At 42.4% G+C, this 20,460-nt stretch overlaps 2 protein-coding genes across 15 annotated transcripts in view; both read left to right on the plus strand.

Moving 5' to 3' along the window:
- The window catches only part of SETDB2 (SET domain bifurcated histone lysine methyltransferase 2), a 50,450-nt gene extending 44,468 nt beyond the window's left edge, over positions 1–5,982 (plus strand). For 9 of the 12 annotated variants that reach the window (XM_054529521.2, XM_054529526.2, XM_054529520.2 and 6 more), the window contains 3 exons: positions 2,103–2,443; positions 4,607–4,695; positions 5,544–5,982. In XM_054529521.2, the coding sequence (XP_054385496.1) occupies positions 2,103–2,443; positions 4,607–4,695; positions 5,544–5,661 (548 nt within the window). In that variant the 3' untranslated portion in view covers positions 5,662–5,982. Of the gene's footprint in view, positions 1–2,102; positions 2,444–2,956; positions 3,594–4,606; positions 4,696–5,543 lie in introns of those variants that run through there. The other 3 variants (XM_054529523.2, XM_063714906.1, XR_008512898.2) reach the window with 2 other exon arrangements.
- PHF11 (PHD finger protein 11) overlaps positions 5,726–20,460 on the plus strand; it is a 36,143-nt gene continuing 21,408 nt past the window's right edge. Inside the window, exons 1-2 of one of the 3 annotated variants that reach the window (XM_063714911.1) lie at positions 5,726–5,743; positions 19,634–19,755. In XM_063714911.1, the coding sequence (XP_063570981.1) occupies positions 19,657–19,755 (99 nt within the window). In that variant the 5' untranslated portion in view covers positions 5,726–5,743; positions 19,634–19,656. Of the gene's footprint in view, positions 5,744–9,007; positions 9,908–19,633; positions 19,756–20,460 lie in introns of those variants that run through there. The other 2 variants (XM_002824275.6, XR_010136773.1) reach the window with 2 other exon arrangements.

Here is a 20,460-nt window from a genome sequence, read left to right on the forward strand (position 1 = left end):
CTGAGGCGGGAGGATTGTTGAGGTCAGGAGTTTGAGGTTACAGTGAACTATGATTGTGCCACTGCACTGCAGCCTAGGCGATAGAACAAGACCCTGTCTCAAAAAAATAAAATAAAATGTAAGTTTTATTGGAATACAGCCAATTTACATTACATATTGTCTGCTTCAACATTACAGCAAGAGTTGAATAATCACAACAGAGACCACATGGCCAGCAAACCCTAAAATATTTGCTATTTTGTGTTCTACAGAAGAAGTTTGCTGACCTCTGGTCTAATTGCCAGTAGTGACTTGTTGCATGGCAAGAGGGGGTGGGCTGGAAAACTCTTGAGTCTGTGTGGTGCACAGGTGTTGTCCGTGGCTTTGGAACCATTGTGCAAAGCAGCCACTTTCAAACTCTTTGTAGACGCCTTTCAAAATAAACACACATCACTCTCCTGCAATTGCCTAGCCAATACTGCCGCAGAGCATACTCAGCATGACTCTGGCAAAAGGCTAAAATATTGCCACCCTGAGTCCTTGTGTTTCAGAGTTACTAGTCCTTGCCATAGTTAATATTACAACTGGACAAACATTGTTTTTGGTACTTTTGCACTTCACTGTGTCCTTCGCAAGGAGACATTGCTGAGAGATATCCGTTTGTGAAGAATTGGTGAGCCACTGCTGTCTCTTCCCCCCTGCAACTGCAGCTCTCCACCTAATATTAAAGGATGGAGATTGGAGGAGACATGGCAGTTCCTTGATAGAAAAGGTCTATCAAGAAAGGGGATTTTGTGTATTATATTTATTTTATCATGCATGTGAGCCACATTGCATACCGTTGCTTTTGGTTCTTCTGCCCTTTTCATTGACTGCTACAATATATATAGCGGGTACTCCAATAGAAGTCAAAAGCTACATACTTTTTGTATAAAAAAATCCAAAGTTGTATTATGACTTACATGTAACCCATGATTAAAATATGAGTACATGTAGGAACAGCAGCCAGCAGCAACGGTGATGATTAAATCAAGAGCCTCAATTTTAGACAAGTATAATTTCTTTGCGCCATTGAATTAGGTGGTCCAAGTAGCTTTGTGGCTGTTTTAAAATAAGTAATTTATACTTACTCCATCTGACATGCATTCATATCTTTTTCTTTTTTTTTTAAAGCGAGACAGTGACTCAGTCTGTCACCCAAGCTGGAGTGCAGTGGTGGGATCATAGCTCACTGTACCTTCCAATTCCTGGGCTCAAACAGTCCTCCCACCTCAGTCTCCTGAGCAAACAGGACTACAGGCACACACCCCCTTGTTGGCTAATTTCTTTTTTTTTAATTTTTTTGTAGAGATGGGGTCTCACTTTGTTGCCCAGGCTGGTTTTGAATTCCTGGCCTCAAACATCCTCCTGCCTTGGACTCACAAAGTGCTGGGATTACAGGCATGAGCCACCGTGCCCAGCCATATTCACACTTTTGAATACTCTCAAAAAATTATTTTCCTTGTTGGATAAGAAAAACGATTGAGCAATGCATCTGCTTTTAAAGGATTATTGTTTACAAAAGTGTAATTATTGAATGGTCATCTAGTAAAACACCAAACACTAATATGTGCAAAACCCCTAGCAATACAGTCAATACAGTTGTCACTGCTGGGACTTGTGGAAGGTGACTCTGTCAGGGTTAGGCCTTTTATTGGCAGCATAAAGGCCTAGAGTGCCTCCAAAACACCCACTATGTTACATTTGTTTAGAATATACTTCAGTGCAGATTCCAGAATTAAAGAGAAGAAAGTCAGTTTATTAAGAGTAGAGATTAAATATAATAATGAAGAAGCAAGATGTAGATTCATAAAAAGGCATTGTTACGTAGTAGAAAGAAGGCAGACTTTGGGATTCAAACATTTCTAGGTTTGTTACCCCAGTTCTCGTTATTGTGGGTCAGATGAATTCCTTAATCCCTCAGAGACTCAAAGTTTCCTTTATACAATTAAAATAATACTACCTGCCTAACACATTGTAAGGATTGATAATTAAAGCACCTAGCATCTAATTAGTGTTGTTAATGTCAGCACTATTGCTCAGCAAGTATATTTCCTGATGTTTCCTTCCAAAATGTCTATTAGAGGACTCAAGTTCAAACCATGTTGATGAGTTTGAAGATAATCTGCTGATTGAATCAGATGTGATAGATATAACTAAATATAGAGAAGAAACTCCACCAAGGAGCAGATGTAACCAGGCGACCACATTGGATAATCAGAATATTAAAAAGGCAATTGAGGTTCAAATACAGAAACCCCAAGAGGGACGATCTACAGCATGTCAAAGACAGCAGGTCTTTTGTGATGAAGAGTTGCTAAGTGAAACCAAGAATACTTCATCTGATTCTCTAACAAAGTTCAATAAAGGGAATATGTTTTTATTGGATGCCACAAAAGAAGGAAATGTCGGCCGCTTCCTTAATGTGAGTATAAGGGCTGAGATTCCTATTTCTGAACAACTGTTTTTTTTCTATGCTACTTAACAAAATTATGAGGAAAATAAGATAAACAGACTCTAAAGTCAGACCATCTGGTTAGAATTCCAGTCCTCCACTTGTGTACGGTTGGATGTTTTACTTGACCTCTGATACCTCATTTTCTACCTCTGTAATATGGGGATAAATGATAACTGTCTCAGGATGTTATGAGAATGTAATCAATTAACATTAAGTGCTTAGAACACTGCCTAGCACATAGTAAACATTTGCTTTTAAAAAACTGTAAGAAATGGTGTATAAGAAAAGTAAATATATCAGATTTAAATAAGCTCACTTACCTGAGTTGAAAAAAATGTATGGCTAGGAAGTTGTCAGTGAAATTAAATGGTGGCAGATATGTCCAAAGAATACTGCAGGGATTTAATGGTGTATTAATATGGAAAGATTGCCACAATATACTGGTTTTTTGTTTTTTGTTTTTTGTTTTTTTTGAGACAGAGTCTCACTTTGTCACCAGTGGCACAATCTCGGCTCACTGCAACCTCCGCTTCTGGGGTTCAAGCAATTCTCATGCCTCGGCCTCCTGAGTAGCTGAGATTACAGGCGTTAATGAATCACGTGATGAATGTGTGGAGATGGCAGCTAGTGGGCAACAGAGCAATACTGGAATAGTGCTAATATGAGGAAATGGTATCATCTATTTAGAAGCCTCGGAACGACGATACATAATGGCTATCTTCAGCAAAGAAATTTGTTGCTTACAGTGTCTCCTCTCCAAAAGGCTTGTTTGTTACAGTGATGTAAAAATTAGGTTCTGTACATCTTCATATTAAACTTACTTTGTGAAAACTTTTTGTTAAAAAAAAGCCATACCTTGAGAAGTACTGTGCTCCTGTTCCCATGCCCCGACTCCACCTTCTCTCTGTAGGTCATCATTTTTATTCTTTTTTTCTTTTTTTTTTTTTTTTGAGACCGAGTCTTGCTCTGTCACCAGGCTGGAGTGCAGTGATGTGATCTTGGCCCACTGCGATCTCTGCCTCCTAGGTTCAAGTGATTCTCCTCATCAGCCTCCTGAGTAGCTGAGATTACAGGTGTGTACCACCATGCCTGGCTAATTTTTGCATTTTTAGTAGAGACACAGTTTCACCATGTTGGCCAGGCTGGTCTCAAACTCCTGACCTCAAGTGATCTGCCCACCTCGGCCTCCCAAAGTGCTGGGATTACAGGTATGAGCCACCGTACCTGGCCTTATTTCTCCGCCCCCCCTCCTTTTTTTTCACATAAAACATAGCATATTATATTCACTGTTCTATACTTTGTTTTTCAAATTAACAGTATATTGGGCCAGGCATGGTGTGACTCATGCCTGTAATCCCAGCACTTTGGGAAGCCGAGGCAGGCAGATCACTTGAGGTCAGGAGTTCGAGACCAGCCTGGCCAACAAGGCGAAACCCCGTCACTACTAAAAATACAAAAAAAAATTAGCCGTATATCATGGCACACGCCTGTAATCCCAGCTACTTGGGAGGCTGAGGCATGAGGTTGCAATGAGCCAGGATCATGCCACTGCACTCCAGCCTGGGCGACAGAGTGAGACTCTGTCTCAAAAAAAAAAAAAAAAAAAAAAAAAAAAGTGGCAATTCCATATTAATACCCAGAGCTTCTCAAATTGTTTTTATTTGTATGCTTTTGTTTATAGCCGCATAGAATTGTATTGTATACCAAAGTTTATTCAACCAATCTGCTTTAGGCAAATATTTGGGTTATTTCCAAACCTTTAGCATTAAAAACAATGCTCAATGAACAATTGCACATGGAAACATATGCAGATGAATCTGTGGAATACAATTCTAGATATGAGATTGCAGAATCAAAAGACAAATGCATTTATAATAATGATAAATATTGACATATTTTATAGGGATTTGTCCCATTTTTGCATTTCTGCCAGCAACATAGAAGAGTGTCAGAACAGGGCTTTTCTGAATGGGTTCCCACTATTAACAGGAGCTGTGATATTTTATACATTAACAAAAAAAGAACAAAATCAGTGTGATATATTAAAAACAGAATGGTTTTCTAATGCAAAAGCACAAGGCATCAGACTTTATGCTATTTCTAACCTTTGTGTTTATTTTTATTTAACAGCATAGTTGTTGCCCAAATCTCTTGGTACAGAATGTTTTTGTAGAAACACACAACAGGAATTTTCCATTGGTGGCATTCTTCACCAACAGGTTTGAAATTGATTTTGCTTACTTAATTCTGAAATTGTGACTTTAACAATAGAGGGCCTGAGCGCTGTGGCTCATACCTGTAATCCCAGCACTTTGGGAGGCCAAGGTGGGGAGATTGCTTGAGCCCAGGAGTTTAAGACCAGCCAGGGCCACATGGCGAAACCCTGTCTTTACTAAAAAAAATAGAAAAAGTTCACCAGGTGTGGTGGCCAGCTACTCAGGAAGCTGGGGTGGGAGGATCACTTGAGCCCAAGAGGTAGAGTTTGCACCCTGTCTCAAAAAATGATAATTACAATAGAAAAATATTTTAAAAAGATATATACTTTAAAATATTTTTAAAATATTTTAAAAAGATATAGCCCCAAATATCTGGTACTGTAGAATATTCAATTATCCTAAACTGTTCCTATTCAATAAGATTTTGCACACCTGAAATTTCAACTCTTACTGCCATTTAGAATGAATGCCTGAAAGGGCTGAAGATATCAGGTATCACCCAGTTCCACTCGGGATAAATGATGCAGAGTGCTACATAATCTTTAATTCAGAGCTATTCCCCAGCTACTTCCACACTGCAGGCCTCAACACATGACTGGGTCCCACTATTGGCAAAATACACTTCCTTCCTCATATTGATAGGTTCCTTCTTACTTAACATTTTAGTAGATTTGAAATAAAACTCAAATGGTTATTCTTAATAAAAGGTCATTCCTAATTGGTGGATGTTGGGTGAGAGAACAGATCATATTTTTGAGGATGGTTAATGTTAATATGAAAATTGATATAATTTGGTTCATTGGTAGTTATTTAGGGTATTTTATGATTCTTTTCAAATTTCTCCTTTCTAGGTATGTGAAAGCAAGAACAGAGCTAACGTGGGATTATGGCTATGAAGTTGGGACTGTGCCTGAGAAGGAAATCTTCTGCCAATGTGGGGTTAATAAATGTAGAAAAAAAATATTATAAATACATAACTAACGCCTGTTTGTGAAATTAGCTTATCAGGCTGAAATTAAAGCCATGCAAAAGAAGGTCTAGGTCCATCAAGGTAATTCCCTTCCATTTTCCTTTGTCATGGGGTTTATGTTTTATTTCAGATTTTATTTGTGTGACTTAGAAATTCCAGGAACACAATTAGGATATTTTCATACACATAGGGTATCTTGTTCACTGCTGTGCTACTTTACATGAGTAGGATGGAAGTGTATATTTTATATGAAATACCACTGTACAATTTATAATTTATTTACAAATTATATATTAAGAGAAACAAATGTCATAACAGAACTCAGCTGTTTCTAATTGCTTTTGTGACTGTTACCTTTTAGTTCATGCCCCCCCAAAGAGCTAAATTTCACATTTTTACCTACAAAATTGATTTTTAATTCCTGGCAAATCATTTACCATTATGAGCTACAAGGTGGGCAACAGCACCTGAGGATCTAATTTTATGCATGTTACTCCCAAGTATTTTAACACTTGTTGGAGAAGCAATATCTGGATCGATAAAACACTGTCCCATCAACCATTTGAGTAGGGAGAGGGAGAAGCTCTTCTGTAAGTAAGATTCTGGCAAACTCTTTGAAATGAGTCTTCTTTCCCACAGATTTTCTCTACTCTTTGAATACAAACAGATAGGAGAAGAGGGAATAGAAACCTGGAAGAACTTGAATATTTTTGTTCTAGATAGAGATACAGTTATTGAAAAGGAAACCTAGAAAGTAGTCGCGTGTTGCTTATTTAGGCCAGAAGTAATTGTACTGGGCAAAAATTTCACTTAAAAAACACAAGAAGTCCAGGTATGGTGGCTCACACCTGTAATCCCAACACTTTGAGAGGCCGAGGCAGGTGGATTACTTGAGCCTAGGGGTTCAAGACCAGCTTGGGCAACTGGCAAAACCCTGTCTCTACAAAAAATACAAAAATTAGCCTGGCATGATGGCATGTGCCTGTAGTCCCAGCTACTCAGGAGTGAGGTGGGAGGATCATTTGAGCTTGGAAGGTCAAGGCTGCAATGAGACATGATTTCACCACAGTACTTCCAGCCTGGGCAATAGAGCAAGACCTGTCTCAAAAAAAAAAACAACACAGCACACACACACACACGAAAACAATTCTGAACTATGAAATCTGAAACAACCCCTTCGTATCTCCTGGGCATGATTTGCAAATCGTTTTTTTTTTTTACAGAAAAAAGGGAAAGAGTAAGCACTTTACCATAGGTTACTTAGCCGTGATCATCTATCTAATGGAAAAGGGGACTGGGAAGCCCAAGCAGACTGGGAAACCAGACAGCTAGGAAAAGGAGCAAAACATAGCCCAGCAACCTACAGATGAAGAAAGTTGAGAAATCCATTTATTCACCATAGAAATGCAGGAATTTCAGGCAATGCACTAAAATGAAGTGGGGAGGGGGAAAAAAGCTTGATCAGTATGGGAACTATTTTTGTGCAAAAGGGACTATTATGGATCAGCCAGTATTTCTTTGAGCTCTGCCTGTGGAGTCCATTTGACCTTTAGAAATATGAGGTATTCTGTCAGTTTTATCTTCTTGGAGAAATTTCTCCTAAAATCTTGATTTGCTTTAGTCTGGACTGGTTCATAGCTATCATCTTCCATCAGTACCCCAGAGATTCACTTTGTCTCTTATGTGGGATCTGTTTCCAGTTAGATCCCATTGTTTTCCTTTTGCTTGGTTTACTCTTCCACATATTGGTAAAGCTCTTCCAATAGCTTTTGAAAAGGAAAAATGAAAAGTAAATGTTTTGAATCTCTGTGTGTTTGACAATGTCTTTATTTTACCCTTACACTTGATTGCTGTTTTGGTTGGCAAGGTATAGAATTCTTTAGTGGTCTCCGTGCCCAGAAGACATCTGCTAGCTTTCAGTGCTGTTGCTGTGGAGTCAGAAAATCTGTTTTCTGGCTTCCAGGGTGACTACTGGAAATTGAATGCCATTCTGTTCCTTCTCTTTTGCATATATAATCCATTTTTATCTCTCTTGAAGCTTATAGGTTTATCTTTGTCTCAATGTTCTGTCCCTGTTAAGAGTCCATTTTCATCCTTTGTAGTAGGTGCCTGGTGGGATCATTCGGTCTGAAACTAATGATTTCCCATCTCTTCTCTCTTTCTGGAATTCCTGTTTTCCAGATGTTAGACCTCCAGAATTTGATCTCTAATTTTCCTATCTTTTCTCTTAACTTTCAGCTCTGTCTTCTTGCTAGGACCTTTTCCTAGCAGCATTTCTCAATTTAATCTTCCAGTTCATCTGTTGCATTTTATTTTTCTAGTCTCATATTGTCTCATATTTTTAATTTCTAAGAGCTCCCCTTCTCCGAATATTCTTTTTTTTTAATAGCATCCTATTTTGGCTCATGGTTGCAGTATTCTATCTCCTTGAAGATGTTTGTGTGTTTATGTATGTATATGCACACACGTATACATACACATACATGCATGCATCTCTGTATTCTTTCGGTATAATCTGTGTCCTCCAGGGTTTGTTTCTTTGTTTCCCCTGTATGTTTGTTTTGGTCGTTCACATTATAGGCTTTCCTCAGAGTTAATGGTCTTGGTAGTCTACTCATATTTAAGTGTGGAACACCAAAAAGCTTACTGTAAGCTGAGAGTGTGGTAAAGGGCCCTTTGTTTTACTATGACCTACCTGAGCTATCTTGCTGGGGAACACCCTAATATCAGTCTCTTTATAAAGGGCCTTTCATTTTGGCCTGGCAAGAAATACTCTTTCATCCTCCTGCATGGAGGGCAAAAAAAAAAAATTGGCTGCTAGGGTCTGCTCACTTCCCTGTTTTGCAGACCCCACACTCTTCTGCAATTCATTTCATAGTTGTCAAGACCATACAAATTGTGCTTTTTAATGTTTCTCTCTTCTGCTATCCCTAGTTGGCAGTCTTCCTCTTTACAACCTGCTGAAAGTGGAAGACCTCTAGTTTTCCTTTGATTAATTCCTCAGCAAACCACCAACTATTATATGCCTTTTTTCCAGAACAACTTATTTTTTAACTATAATTATATGCATTTATGTTAGATTCACTGAAAACCTCATCTTGTATGGTGCTCTGTACCCTATGGGTGCTAAATAAAGGCTTGCTACTGGCAACTGGATTTAGGATCGGTTAATTCTGCGTCCTTTTAAGATATGCTTATTTAGGCCAAACTCAGTATGATTTTTTTTTTGTTTGTTTATTTATTTATTTATTTTTTGAGAGGGAGTCTTGCTCTGTCACCTAGGCAGGAGTGCAGTGGCGCAATCTTGGCTCACTGCAACCCTCGCCTCCCGGGTTCAAGCGATTCTCCTGCCTCAGCCTCCCGAGTAGCTGGGATTACAGACGCCCGCCACCAAGCCTGGCTAATTTTTGTATTTTTAATAGAGACGGGGTTTCACCATGTTGACCAGGCTGGTCTCGAACTCCTGACCTCGTCATTCGCCCACCTCGGCCTCCCAAAGTCCTGGAACTACAGGCGTGAGCCACCGCGCCCACCCAGCCAGTATGATAAAGTTTTTAGGGGGAACCCTCAGGAGAGTGTTTCTCCCACTGAGTCGTGGGGGGTGGAGTAGGGAAGCCTGGCGTTTGGGGTTTTTTTGTTTGTTTTTTGTGTTTGTTTGTTTGTTTGTTTTGAGACGGAGTCCCGCTCTGTAGCCCAGGCTGGAGTGCAGTGGCGCGATCTCGGCTCACTGCAAGCTCCGCCTCCCGGTTCAAGCGATTCTCCTGCCTCAGTGTCTGGAGTAGCTGGGATTACAGGCACGCACCACCATGCCCAGCTAATTTTTGTATTTTTAGTAGAGACGGGGTTTCACCATGTTGGTTAGGCTGGTCTTGAACTCCTGATCTTGTGATCCGCCTTCCTCGGCCTCCCAAAGTGCTGGGATTACAGGCGTGAGCCACTGCTCCCGGCGTTTGGGTTTTTTAAGCTATTCAAATTAAGACTAGACTGGAATCTGGAGCAGTGTGTGTGACAACCCCTCTGCACACCCAACTTTCCCCGGGCCGGCTAGTGACTCAAAGCGACAGCCCAGATTTAAGAAAACGAAACCTAGTGCAGCTGGGGCACTTCCGGGATCTCGCTATCCGGCCGCCACCCGCAGCTGCAGCACAGCCATGGCCCAGGCGTCGCCGCCCCGGCCCAAGAGGGTACTCGGCGCCAGCAGTCCAGAGGCCCAGCCCGCGCAGGAGGCGCTCCTCCTTCCCACCGGTGTGTACCGCGGGGGCGGGGGGGGCGGGCGGGGCTGGGCAGCGACGGATCCGGGCAAGGGGCCTGCCTTCCGGTCGTGGCCGCATGGGGGCCCGACCTGCCCCTACTCCGGGCGACGCCGGGGCCGCACTGGACGAACTTGGCTCACCATTCGCGTGCCTGTGGGGGGGGCCCAGAGGACAGAGCGCGGCCCGGGCCAGTTCCACAGGTGGCTCTGACTGCCCGTGGTTTCGCGCGAGTGGTGGGCATGTTTCGGTTTACCTCCCCCGCGGGTGACAGCCCAGTGCTTCCACCACAACCGATGTCAACTCTCCTAGCGCCCCTCCGCTCACCGGTAAACCAGGACAGTGGAGGGGCACCCTGATGCGGTGAGTCAAGGGGCGGCCCCGAGGGAAGAGCTGGGTCTCACGTTCACGGAGGACGTGACTGGAACCCGTCTCCTCCTCTCAGTCGTTCCAGTACTCCCGGCCCTCTACTTGAGTGGGTGGGTCTTTTGATGGGTTCCTGCCCTTGCGTGTGTGTAGAGCTCCAAACGGTGTGCCAGGCTGAGGGCAAGGTCCTGAGCATACAAAGGTGAGTTAGGCAGACCCTGCCCTAGAGACTCTACTAGGCAACTTTAATGAGGAGGTCAGAACCACAGAGGTACAGGTGAGAGACTCCTGACTCCCAGTGTTCAGGAAAAGCTTTTTGAGGAGAGGATGGCTGGGCTTACCTTTTTTTTTTTTTTTTTTTGAGAGGAGTTTCATTCTTGTTGCCCAGGCTGGAGTGCAATGGCGCGATCTCGGCCCACAGCAGCCTCTGCCTCCCGGGTTCAAGCGATTCTCCTGCCTCAGCCTTCCGAGTGGATGGGATTACAGGCATGTGCCACCACGCCCGGCTAATTTTGTACTTTTAGTAGAGAGGGTTTCTCCATGTTTCCTGGGCTTACCTTTAAAGGGCAAGACTCAGCCAAAGGTGGAAAAGTTGAAGGGGTGTTCCCAGCAGAGAGGATGACACAAAGGCACCAAACCACAAAACGTCATACGTAAACATCATACGTGGCAACCACAAGCCAATCAGTTGGATATTTCATTCATTGGTATACATATGCACTGTAAGGTAAGTCACGGGAGATGCGCTTCCATCCTGACCTCTTCCCCAAACTCCAGACTGGTATAACCAACTTCTTCCATGTCTGAAATGATCTCAAACTGAGTATGTCCCAAAGAGAATTCTTGTTTCCCCCACTGTACTCAGGTACTCCAAACCTGCTCAACCACCAGCCCATTCCATTCGCCCAGGTGTTCCTCGCAAAAACCTTAGTGGCTCCTCAGGGCCTCTCTTTCCTCCCAACACCCCTTCTAATGCATCAGTCAGGCCAGCCAGTTCTGTGTTCAGCCTGACTGTATCTGGAGCCTGACTGCTTCTCACCACTTCCATTACTGCCACCCAAGCCTACACCATCATGATCTTCTGCCTGGACTATTGCTTTCCTGGCTTCTATTGTAGCCTTTAATACAGGCAGGCCTGCAGAGCGGCCAAAATGCTTTTTGAAAAACAAAAGGCAAATGTGATTCTCCTACTCAAAACCCACCAATAGTCTCCCATGACTCTCAGAACAATCTGTGAGCCTGGCCTGCAGTTTACCTCATGTCCTTACCTGATTTGACTCCTGCCTATCTTAATGACTCTGCTACCCTGCTACCTTGTAGGTCCTCTAAGCCACCAAAGCTGTCCCTGCCTCAGGATCTTTCCATTTGCTATTCTCTGCAAGGAAAAATTGCCACATTATCCCATTTTCAGTTCCCCATCATATTCAGGTGTCTGCTCATATACATCTTCCCTCAACCTTGCCTGCCCATCCTGTCTAAAAGAGCACCCCTTGCCCCTGCTCCTGTCACTCTACCTCCTTCTCCTGGTCTATTTTTTCTCTATAGCACTTATCACTACCTGGAAAACAAAACAAAACTTGTTTAATGCCTGTCTCTACCACTGGCCACTGGCATGTAAATTCATCTTACTCTCTTCTATCCTTAGTGCCTAGACTGGTTGGCCTAGTAGTAGTAGTAGGACATAGTAGGTACTCATTAAATATTAAATAATAGTAAGTCCTCATTAAATATTTGTTGAAGGAATGAATGTACTTGTATATAACACTATGGAGCTTGACTTCTGTAGGTGATGGGGAAATGTGGGCAGATGTCCATTTCAGGTATATCATTCTGACAGTAACATAGTACATTTCTAGTAGATCATTCTGACAGTAACCTAGTACATTTCCGGTAAATCATTCTGACAGTAACCTAGTACATTTCCGGTAGATCATTCTGACAGTAACCTAGTACATTTCTGGTAGATCATTCTGAGAGTAACCTAGTACATTTCAGATAGATCATTCTGACTGTAACCTAGTACATTTCCGTTAGATCATTCTGACAGTGACCCAGTACATTTCAGGTAGATCATTCTGACAGTAGCATAGTACATTTCAGGTAGATCATTCTGACAGTAACGTAATACATTTCAGATAGATCATTCTGATGGTAATATAAAGAATGGAGTGGGATCATGACAGGGAAAATAGAGACAAGGACAAGAGATCACTGGAATAGACTAGGTGAAAGACCCTGAGGGTAAGGCAGTCCACCTTCCACACCGCTGCCAGCACTGTCTTTCTCTTAAACACACATGGGCACACAAACACATATAAACATGTGAGTGCGCACACACAGATCAGGTCATGGTCCTTCCAGTGTTAATAAGCATGTACTGGCTGCAAGTACTACAAAAACAATTTGATGTAATTTAAGCATGAGGGATGCTTATTAGTAGTAAGCAGGAAAACCAGACTCACAGACCCCCCAGAGCATGGATGCTTTAGCATCTTACAGAAAGGGCTGAGGACTAGGACCTGAGAAGCCATTATAAACTTTGACAACACTCTCCTTTATCTCTTATTTCTGCATCTCTCAGTGTATCTGCTTTGTTCTTCTCTTTCTCTGGTCCAGTTTTCCTGGTGATGGTATAGAAGATGGCTGCCCTCGCAGCCTCTCAGTTTTTACATCTTCTTCTTTAAGAAACCAGCCCAATCTGAACTGAAATCTTCTATCCTGAATTCTGTATATCTGAGAGATGGGCAGGTCCTCTGGGACTATCAGCTATGTCCAGAGGAAAGAAGTACAAACATGCCTGCTGGGTGTCATTGTGTACGCATCATTGTGAGCTGAACAGATACCCTAAAGGAGTCCATTGAACATCCTACCCTTAGGCTCCCCATGGTCCCTTCTCTATAACACACACATCCTTATTCCTATTTATACATTCTAAAGATGTTCCCAGTGATGCATTCTGTTCCCAGTAATGAATTCTAGCTATACCAAAACCAAATTCAGTCACACTTAACTTCTGCCAAAGTCATATCTAGCCACTTCATCCTGAGATAATGTGATGGAGCCATTCATTCTCCAAGGCCATTACCAAGTTCCTTGCCAAGCCTCTAGGTAATGTCTACTGTTTTGGTCTGTATCCAGTTCAGGTAGGCATTCACTGGACCAGTGATAAAAATGGCTTCTACACATCCAGCAAACAGTGGAAGAACTAAAATAGTAAATTGCAATAAACACTAATGATAAAAGGAGAAGAAAGGAGGAAATCTCCAAACCAGCACCATAAATTAGTTACCAGTCCAGAACAAATCTATACTGGAAGGGGATTCTAAATGAAATGATAGGATTAGTGAATCCCATTCCAACTGTTTCACCCATTTCTTTAGTGGCAGAATGTGTTCCTTGACCACTCTTCCTGGCTACCCCAGATTCTGTGCCCTGGGTGGATTGCCCTTGGCTGGAGGGCTTTAAGAGTAGAGGCTAGAGCCTTGGCAATCCATTTCCACATTGAAGTGGGCCTGCAGATTGCCGGAGAGATTAAGAATCACTGTGTTGTTTGAATTAGTCATAGTTCTTATATTCCAGGCTTGTGATCTTTCTGTGGTTTCATTCTGTATAAACTTTCTTGGCTCTCAGTTTCATTTGTGAGAATTCTAAAATTCTGCAATCTTGTTGAATCAGGCTCTGTGAGTCCTCAGGGTTGCTAAACCCCCCTAGAAAGGAGCCTGGGGAGCCCTGCTGACTATTCTTGGTCCCAGCTACTGATGAAAACCAATCGGCTCTTCCCTAAAATACCTCAGCCTTCATGACACACCTTTAGGTATCCCTCCCTCCCTGAATCTGTACAGTTCCTGAGTTCAGATGGTGAGGGATACCAAACTGTCCAAATGTATGTGGTCCATGAGTTTCAGATAACACATAGCAAGAGTTCAGATAGTGAGAGATGCCTGTCTGTGTAAAAGTCCTCAGTGTGACTCCCCCAACTGCAGAGAATTACACGCTTCTTCCAGTCTAGAAGATTAAAAGAGCTAGAAGAGCCAAAATCTATTAGGATACTGTGATGTGGGGGGATTTAGCAGGAAAAAGCCACTAGGGAGAACCTGTGGGTCCCACCCCATGTTTTTAATCCATTTGCACTGGAGACAAACTCTGGGTCTAGGACAGCAGTGTTGTCAGCATATCTGTCTTGTTCTTCTCTATATTCCCAGTTGTGAGAGAATACAAACCACCTCTGTATTCCCAGATGCCAAGACTCTTGGAACCCAAGTACTTGGGAACTCAGCTCAGGTATCAGTGACTTGACAGCTCCGCCCAATGCACAGAAACAAGCAATGTTGTACAAAAATGTTCAGCCCTTATACAACAAGAGACAGCTGCATATCCTGTCAGTTAGTATCGCTTTTAATTTGGGAGTCACCAACTTTTGTTTTTTTTTTTTTTTTTTCTGAAATGGAGTTTTGTTCTTGTCGCCTAGGCTGGAGTGCAATGGTGCGATCTTGGCTCACCGCAACCTCCACCTCCCAGATTCAAGCGATTCTCCTGCCTCAGCCTCCCGAGTAGTGGGGATTACAGGCATGCGCCACCACGCCTGGCTAATTTTGTATTTTTAGTAGAGACGGGGTTTCTCCATGTTGGTCAGGCTGGTCTTGAACTCCCGACCTCAGGTGATCTGCCTGCCTCGGCCTCCCAAAGTGCTGGGATTATAGGTGTGAGCCACCACGCCCAGCCCCACTGGCTTTTTTTAAGCCTGTACTTTACAAGTTTTAATGTCTGTTTTGAGTGTCCTTTAATAAGAACACAGTATTCTATCAAAGTAGATTTTGGGTCTGAGGTGATTAGAATATTGGGATGTTTTTCCTCCAGTTTCATCCTAGGGCAGGGGACTTTGTGTTGTCAAATATTAAAATATATTCTAAAACATTGAAAATTTTAAGTGTAGCGTTGTTCAACGGAATAAAACAGAAGCACAGGAGGAACAGATCCAACTATATGAAAAGGAGATGTTAAGTTAGTGGTTAACCATTATGAATATAAGTTAGATTCCCATCTCATACATTACAAAACAATTTATTCCATGTTAATGAATAGTTTAATTCTTTTTTTGTTTCATTTTGTTTTGTTTTTTTGAGAAGGAGCTTCGCCCTTGTCGCCCAGGCTAGCATGCAGTGGCGCAATCTCAGCTCACTGCAACCTCCTCCTCCCAGGTTCAAGCAATTCTCTTGCCTCACCCTCCCAAGTAGCTGGGATTATAGGTGTCCGCCACCATGCCCAGCTAATTTTTGTAATTTTAGTAGAGATAGGGTTTCACCATGTTGGCCAGGCTGGTCTCGAACTCCTGACCTCAGGTGATCCACCCGCCTCGGCCTCCCAAAGTGCTGGGATTACAGGTGTGAGCCACCACGCCCAGCCAATATTTTAATTCTAAAAATAAATTAAGGCAAGACATGGTGCCTCATGCCTGTAATCCCAGCACTTTGGGAGTCTCAGGAGGGAGGATCACTTGAGCCTAGGAGTTCGAAACCATCCTGGACAACATGGCAAGACCCCTCCTCTACACAAAAATTTAAAAATTAGCTGGATGTGGTGGCATGCACCTGTAATCCTAGCTACTTTGGAGGCTGAGGTGAGAGGATCACTTGAACTGGGGAGGTTGAGGCTGCAGTGAGCCATGATCACGCCACTGCACTCCAAGCTTGGGTGACAGGGCAAGACCCTGTCACAAAATTAATTAATTAATTAAAATAAATTAAAATTCTAGAAGAAAACAGAGGTAAGTGTTTTCTATTATGTCCATCTCACCCAAGAGCAGAAATCATAAAATAAATGATTGTTGTAATTTCATCAAGTAAAACATTTAAATATTCTGTATATCAAAGAATATTATAAACAAAGTTAAAAGACCACATATATGACTAACAAAGGGTTAATATCCTGACTGTTATAAACCAATAAGAAAATAGTAACTCAACAGAAAAATGGGCTAAGGACATGAGTGCCTTAGAGAAGAAATGGAATTGCGACCTTACTGCATGTTACATTCGTAAGTCCAGATTATGATCCACTTCTCTCTGCACTTCGTGTTCTTTCCTTTGACTTCATCATCTAACCTTCTGTCCTAACTGCACCTTGATAATATGTTTATTTGTTTGTTTTGAGACGGAGTTTCATTCTTGTTGCCCAGGCCACAGTGCAGTGGCTCAATCTTGGCTCACTGCAACCTCTGCCTCCCAGGTCCAAGGGATTCTCCTGCCTCAGCCTCTCGAGTAGCTGGGATAACAGGCATGCACCACCACGCCTAGCTAATTTTTTTTTTTAATGTAGTAGAGATGGGGTTTCACCATGTTAGCCAGGATGGTCTCGACCTCCTGATCTTGTGATCCACCCGCCTCGGCCTCCCAAAGTGCAGGGATTACAGGCGTGAGCACTGCTCCCGACCAAGATTGACCTTCTTAAACAACTTTGTCATCATGTGCTTCTCCTGCTCAGACATCCTCGGCAGCCTTTCAACACGTTTCTCAAATCCTTTCCCAGCTTCCTGTGCAGCCTCTCCTCCTCAGCCTGGCTGCCTTACTGTCTCAGCTCCGATCTCTGGGCCTTTTCCCATATGGCTGCTTCCCTCTACAGTGTTCCTCCTACCCCATACCCCAACCCACCCCACCTTGCCCTCCTCTCCAGGTTGTACCAGTTCCAGGCCCCTGCCCTTGACAATACTCCTTCCCATGAGGAGCACTTCCTCGGCTACCTCCTTAGCATGTATTGGATTTCCCACTCACTTGGCAGTTGCACTTTGTGACACTTAATTTTGCCATTTTATTTTCCTAACTGCTATTTAGTCTCCCTGTTTATTTCGTAAGCTTCTTGCAGACACCAGTTCTATCTCACAACATTTCTTTACGTCCTCTGCTCTACTATTCACTAGAGGAGCCCCTCACCACAGATAGCTGTTGAGAACGTACAATGTGACTGGTCCTATTGAGACAGCTATTAAGCACAGAATACACACTGGACTTCAAAGACTGTACAAAAGAATGAATTAATAACTTTTATATTGACTAAATGTTGAAAGGATGTAAGTTCTTTGACATATTTGGTTGCATAAAGCACATTATTAAAATTAGCTTCACCTGTTTCTTTTTTGGGTTTTTGTTTGTTTGTTTCGTTTTTGAGACAGAGCCTCACTCTGTCGCCCAGGCTGGAGTGCAGTGGCCCAATTTCAGCTCACTGCAGCCTCTGCCTCCTGGGTGCAAGCAATTCTCATGCCTCAGCCTCCCGAGTAGCTGGAATTACAGGTGTGTGCCACCATACCAGGCTAATTTTTTTGTATTTTTAGTAGTGACATGTTGGCCAGGCTGGTCTTGAACTCCTGACCTCAGGTGATCCACCCATCTCAGCCTCCTGAAGTGCTGGGATTACAGGCGTGAGCCACCACGCCCAGCCTCCTTTTTGATTTTTTTAATGAGGCTCCTAGAAAGTTTTCAGTGATATCTGTGGCTCACATTTGTGTCTTGTTTTATGTTTCTTGTTGGACAGCATCAGTCTAGAGTGCACAACATAGTGACTCAAACACAACAAATGCCTCAGTCTGGGTGCAGTGGCTCACACCTGTAATCTCAGCACTTTGGGAGGCCGAGGCAGGCTGATCTTGAGCCTAGGAGTTTGAGAACAGCCTGGGCAACATAATGGGACCCCCGTCTCTAAAAAATATATAGAAAAATTAGCCAGACATGGTGGCCTATATCTGTGGTCCCAGCTACTGAGGTGGGAGACTGAGGTGGGAGGATCACTTGAGCCCTGGAGGCAGAGGTTGCAGTGAGCCATCATTGCGCCCCTGCACTCCAACCTGAGTGACAGAGCGAGACTCTGTCTAAAAAAAAAAGATACTCCCAAATTTTTGGTTGTTAGACATGAATGAAAAAAACAGCTAGCTCATTCCGTCTGAGCAGTTTTCACTCTATCTTACCCTTTTTTCTTGCTTGGTGGGAAGCTGGGGACTACTAATTTGTGTCCCCGCTAGGTGGGACCCAAATCCAAGAAACAGAAATTAAAGAAGAAACTGATCAGAATGTGAAATAAACGCTAGCTCCAAATGCAGCCTTCTGACTTTATGAAATGAAAGACCTAACTTAAAGAGACAGAGAAGAGATTTGGATAACAGAAGAGACTTAGGGATCACTTAAGCAGTTAACCTCATCTAAATGGAAAACTTTTCCCATTAAATGGTAAAATAAATCTTTGTTTCAAAACTAAAATTTGAAAATTAAAAATAAAAGCTGTTTTCTACTACAGAAAATCAAAGGAAGTAAGAGGATGAACATTGCAATGGGCAAAAAAAATCTTAAACGAATTCTTGTGGCCAAATAGCAAATAACCAGTTCAAAAACCTTGTCTCTTACTGACACATGGGTGGAGATCTCAACAGCTGGCTTTCTTCTCCCTCTCTCTGCCTCTTGCCTTTTCTTCCTACCTCTTCTTCCCTTAGATTTCTTTCCTTTTTTCCATTCTTTGCCTTTAAAAAGAAAAAAAATCTACTTCCTACCTTCATGTATCTTTCCTGACTAATCATGATATTGAATTAAAACACACTTAAAGTACATTGCTCATTTATGTCTTTAATTCTCATAGAATTTATTTTTGAATACAGTATGGCATTAGGATTCTAACTTTTTAAATAGATAATTAACCAGAGCACTATTTTTTAATATGCCATTGTTTTCTTCTTCATTTGTAATGACAATAATGATTATTATTATTGAGAGCTTGCTATGGGCAAAGCAGTGTTTTGAGAGCTTTGCCTGTATTTAAATTCCTGGTTGTGTTTCTTGAATAAAGGTCTTCCTCATTTTGGCCAGGCACAGTAGCTCGTGCCTGTAATCCCAGCACTTTGGAAATGCCAAGGCAGAAGGATCACTTGAGGCAAGGAGTTTGAGAACAGCCTTGGCAAGGTATCAAGACCCAGTCTCTACAAAAAAAAAAAAAAAAAAAAATTAGCTGGCTGTGGTGGCATGCACCTATAGTCCCAGTGACTTAAGAGGACCACTTGAGGTCGGGAGTTCAAGGCTGCAGTGAGCCACTGCACTCCAGCCTGGGCAACTGAACAAGCCTCTTGTCTCTACATTTAAAAAAGAAGAAGTTATCCTCATTATTAGGCATTTAGAAATGAACTCATTAATTCTTTTATTAGCACATTAAAAAATAAAAAATAAACAGCTTTTTCACTTGGGTCCCCAATATTTTGTCTCTCTGGGAACTAAGAATCTCTCATAAAAACAAGTGCCCTGCCTTCCACTTTAAGACTGGAAGAGGAGTTAGTAAGACCAAGAAATTCCACTTTTCCATTTCTCACCAGGGATGTTACTTATAGGTGTCTTTCAGGTTGCAGAAAAGATGGAAAAAAGGACATGTGCACTGTGCCCCAAAGATGTCGAGTATAATGTCCTGTACTTTGCACAATCAGAGAATATAGCTGCTCATGAGAATTGTTTGGTAAGTTACTTGAAAACATACTTCAAAGTACATGAGTACTTTTAGTGTAGGACACACAAGAATAGATAAACAACACTTTGGATACAAAGAATAACAAGTTGGCCATGGTTTGGGCTTTTAGGTGAAGACTGGGGAGCATTTCTTTTTTTTTTTTTTTTTTTTTTGAGATGGAGTCTCGCTCTGTCACCCACGCTGGAGTGTGGTGGCGCAATCTTGGCTCACTGCAAGCTCTGCCTCCCGGGTTCACGCCATTCTCCTGCTTCAGCCTCCCAAGTAGCTGGGACTACAGGTGGCCGCCACCACGCCAGGCTACTTTTTTTTGTATTTTTAGTAGAGATGGGGTTTCACCGTGTTAGCCAGGATGATCTCGATCTCCTGACCTCATGATCTGCCCACCTCGGCCTCCCAAATTGCTGGGATTACAGGCGTGAGCCACCACGCCTGGGCCTGGGGAGCATATTTTTCTGACTTTGAACTGTCTCAGAACTTACCACCTATGATTACTGGTAATTTTATTTATAAGTGGTTAAATACACAAAGAGAAAGAATTGTGCTGAAGAAGCTTCTTTATAGATATTTTAATGAAATATTTAAAATATAACAGACACTGATAGACCTTCTACCCAGGTATAATTTCTATCAAAGTCTACAGATTTCTGAGATTTATCCATGTTGGTAAACATAGCTCTAAGTCCTTCATTTTAA

Source organism: Pongo abelii, chromosome 14, assembly GCF_028885655.2.
Source record: "Pongo abelii isolate AG06213 chromosome 14, NHGRI_mPonAbe1-v2.0_pri, whole genome shotgun sequence".
NCBI lineage: Eukaryota > Metazoa > Chordata > Mammalia > Primates > Hominidae > Pongo > Pongo abelii.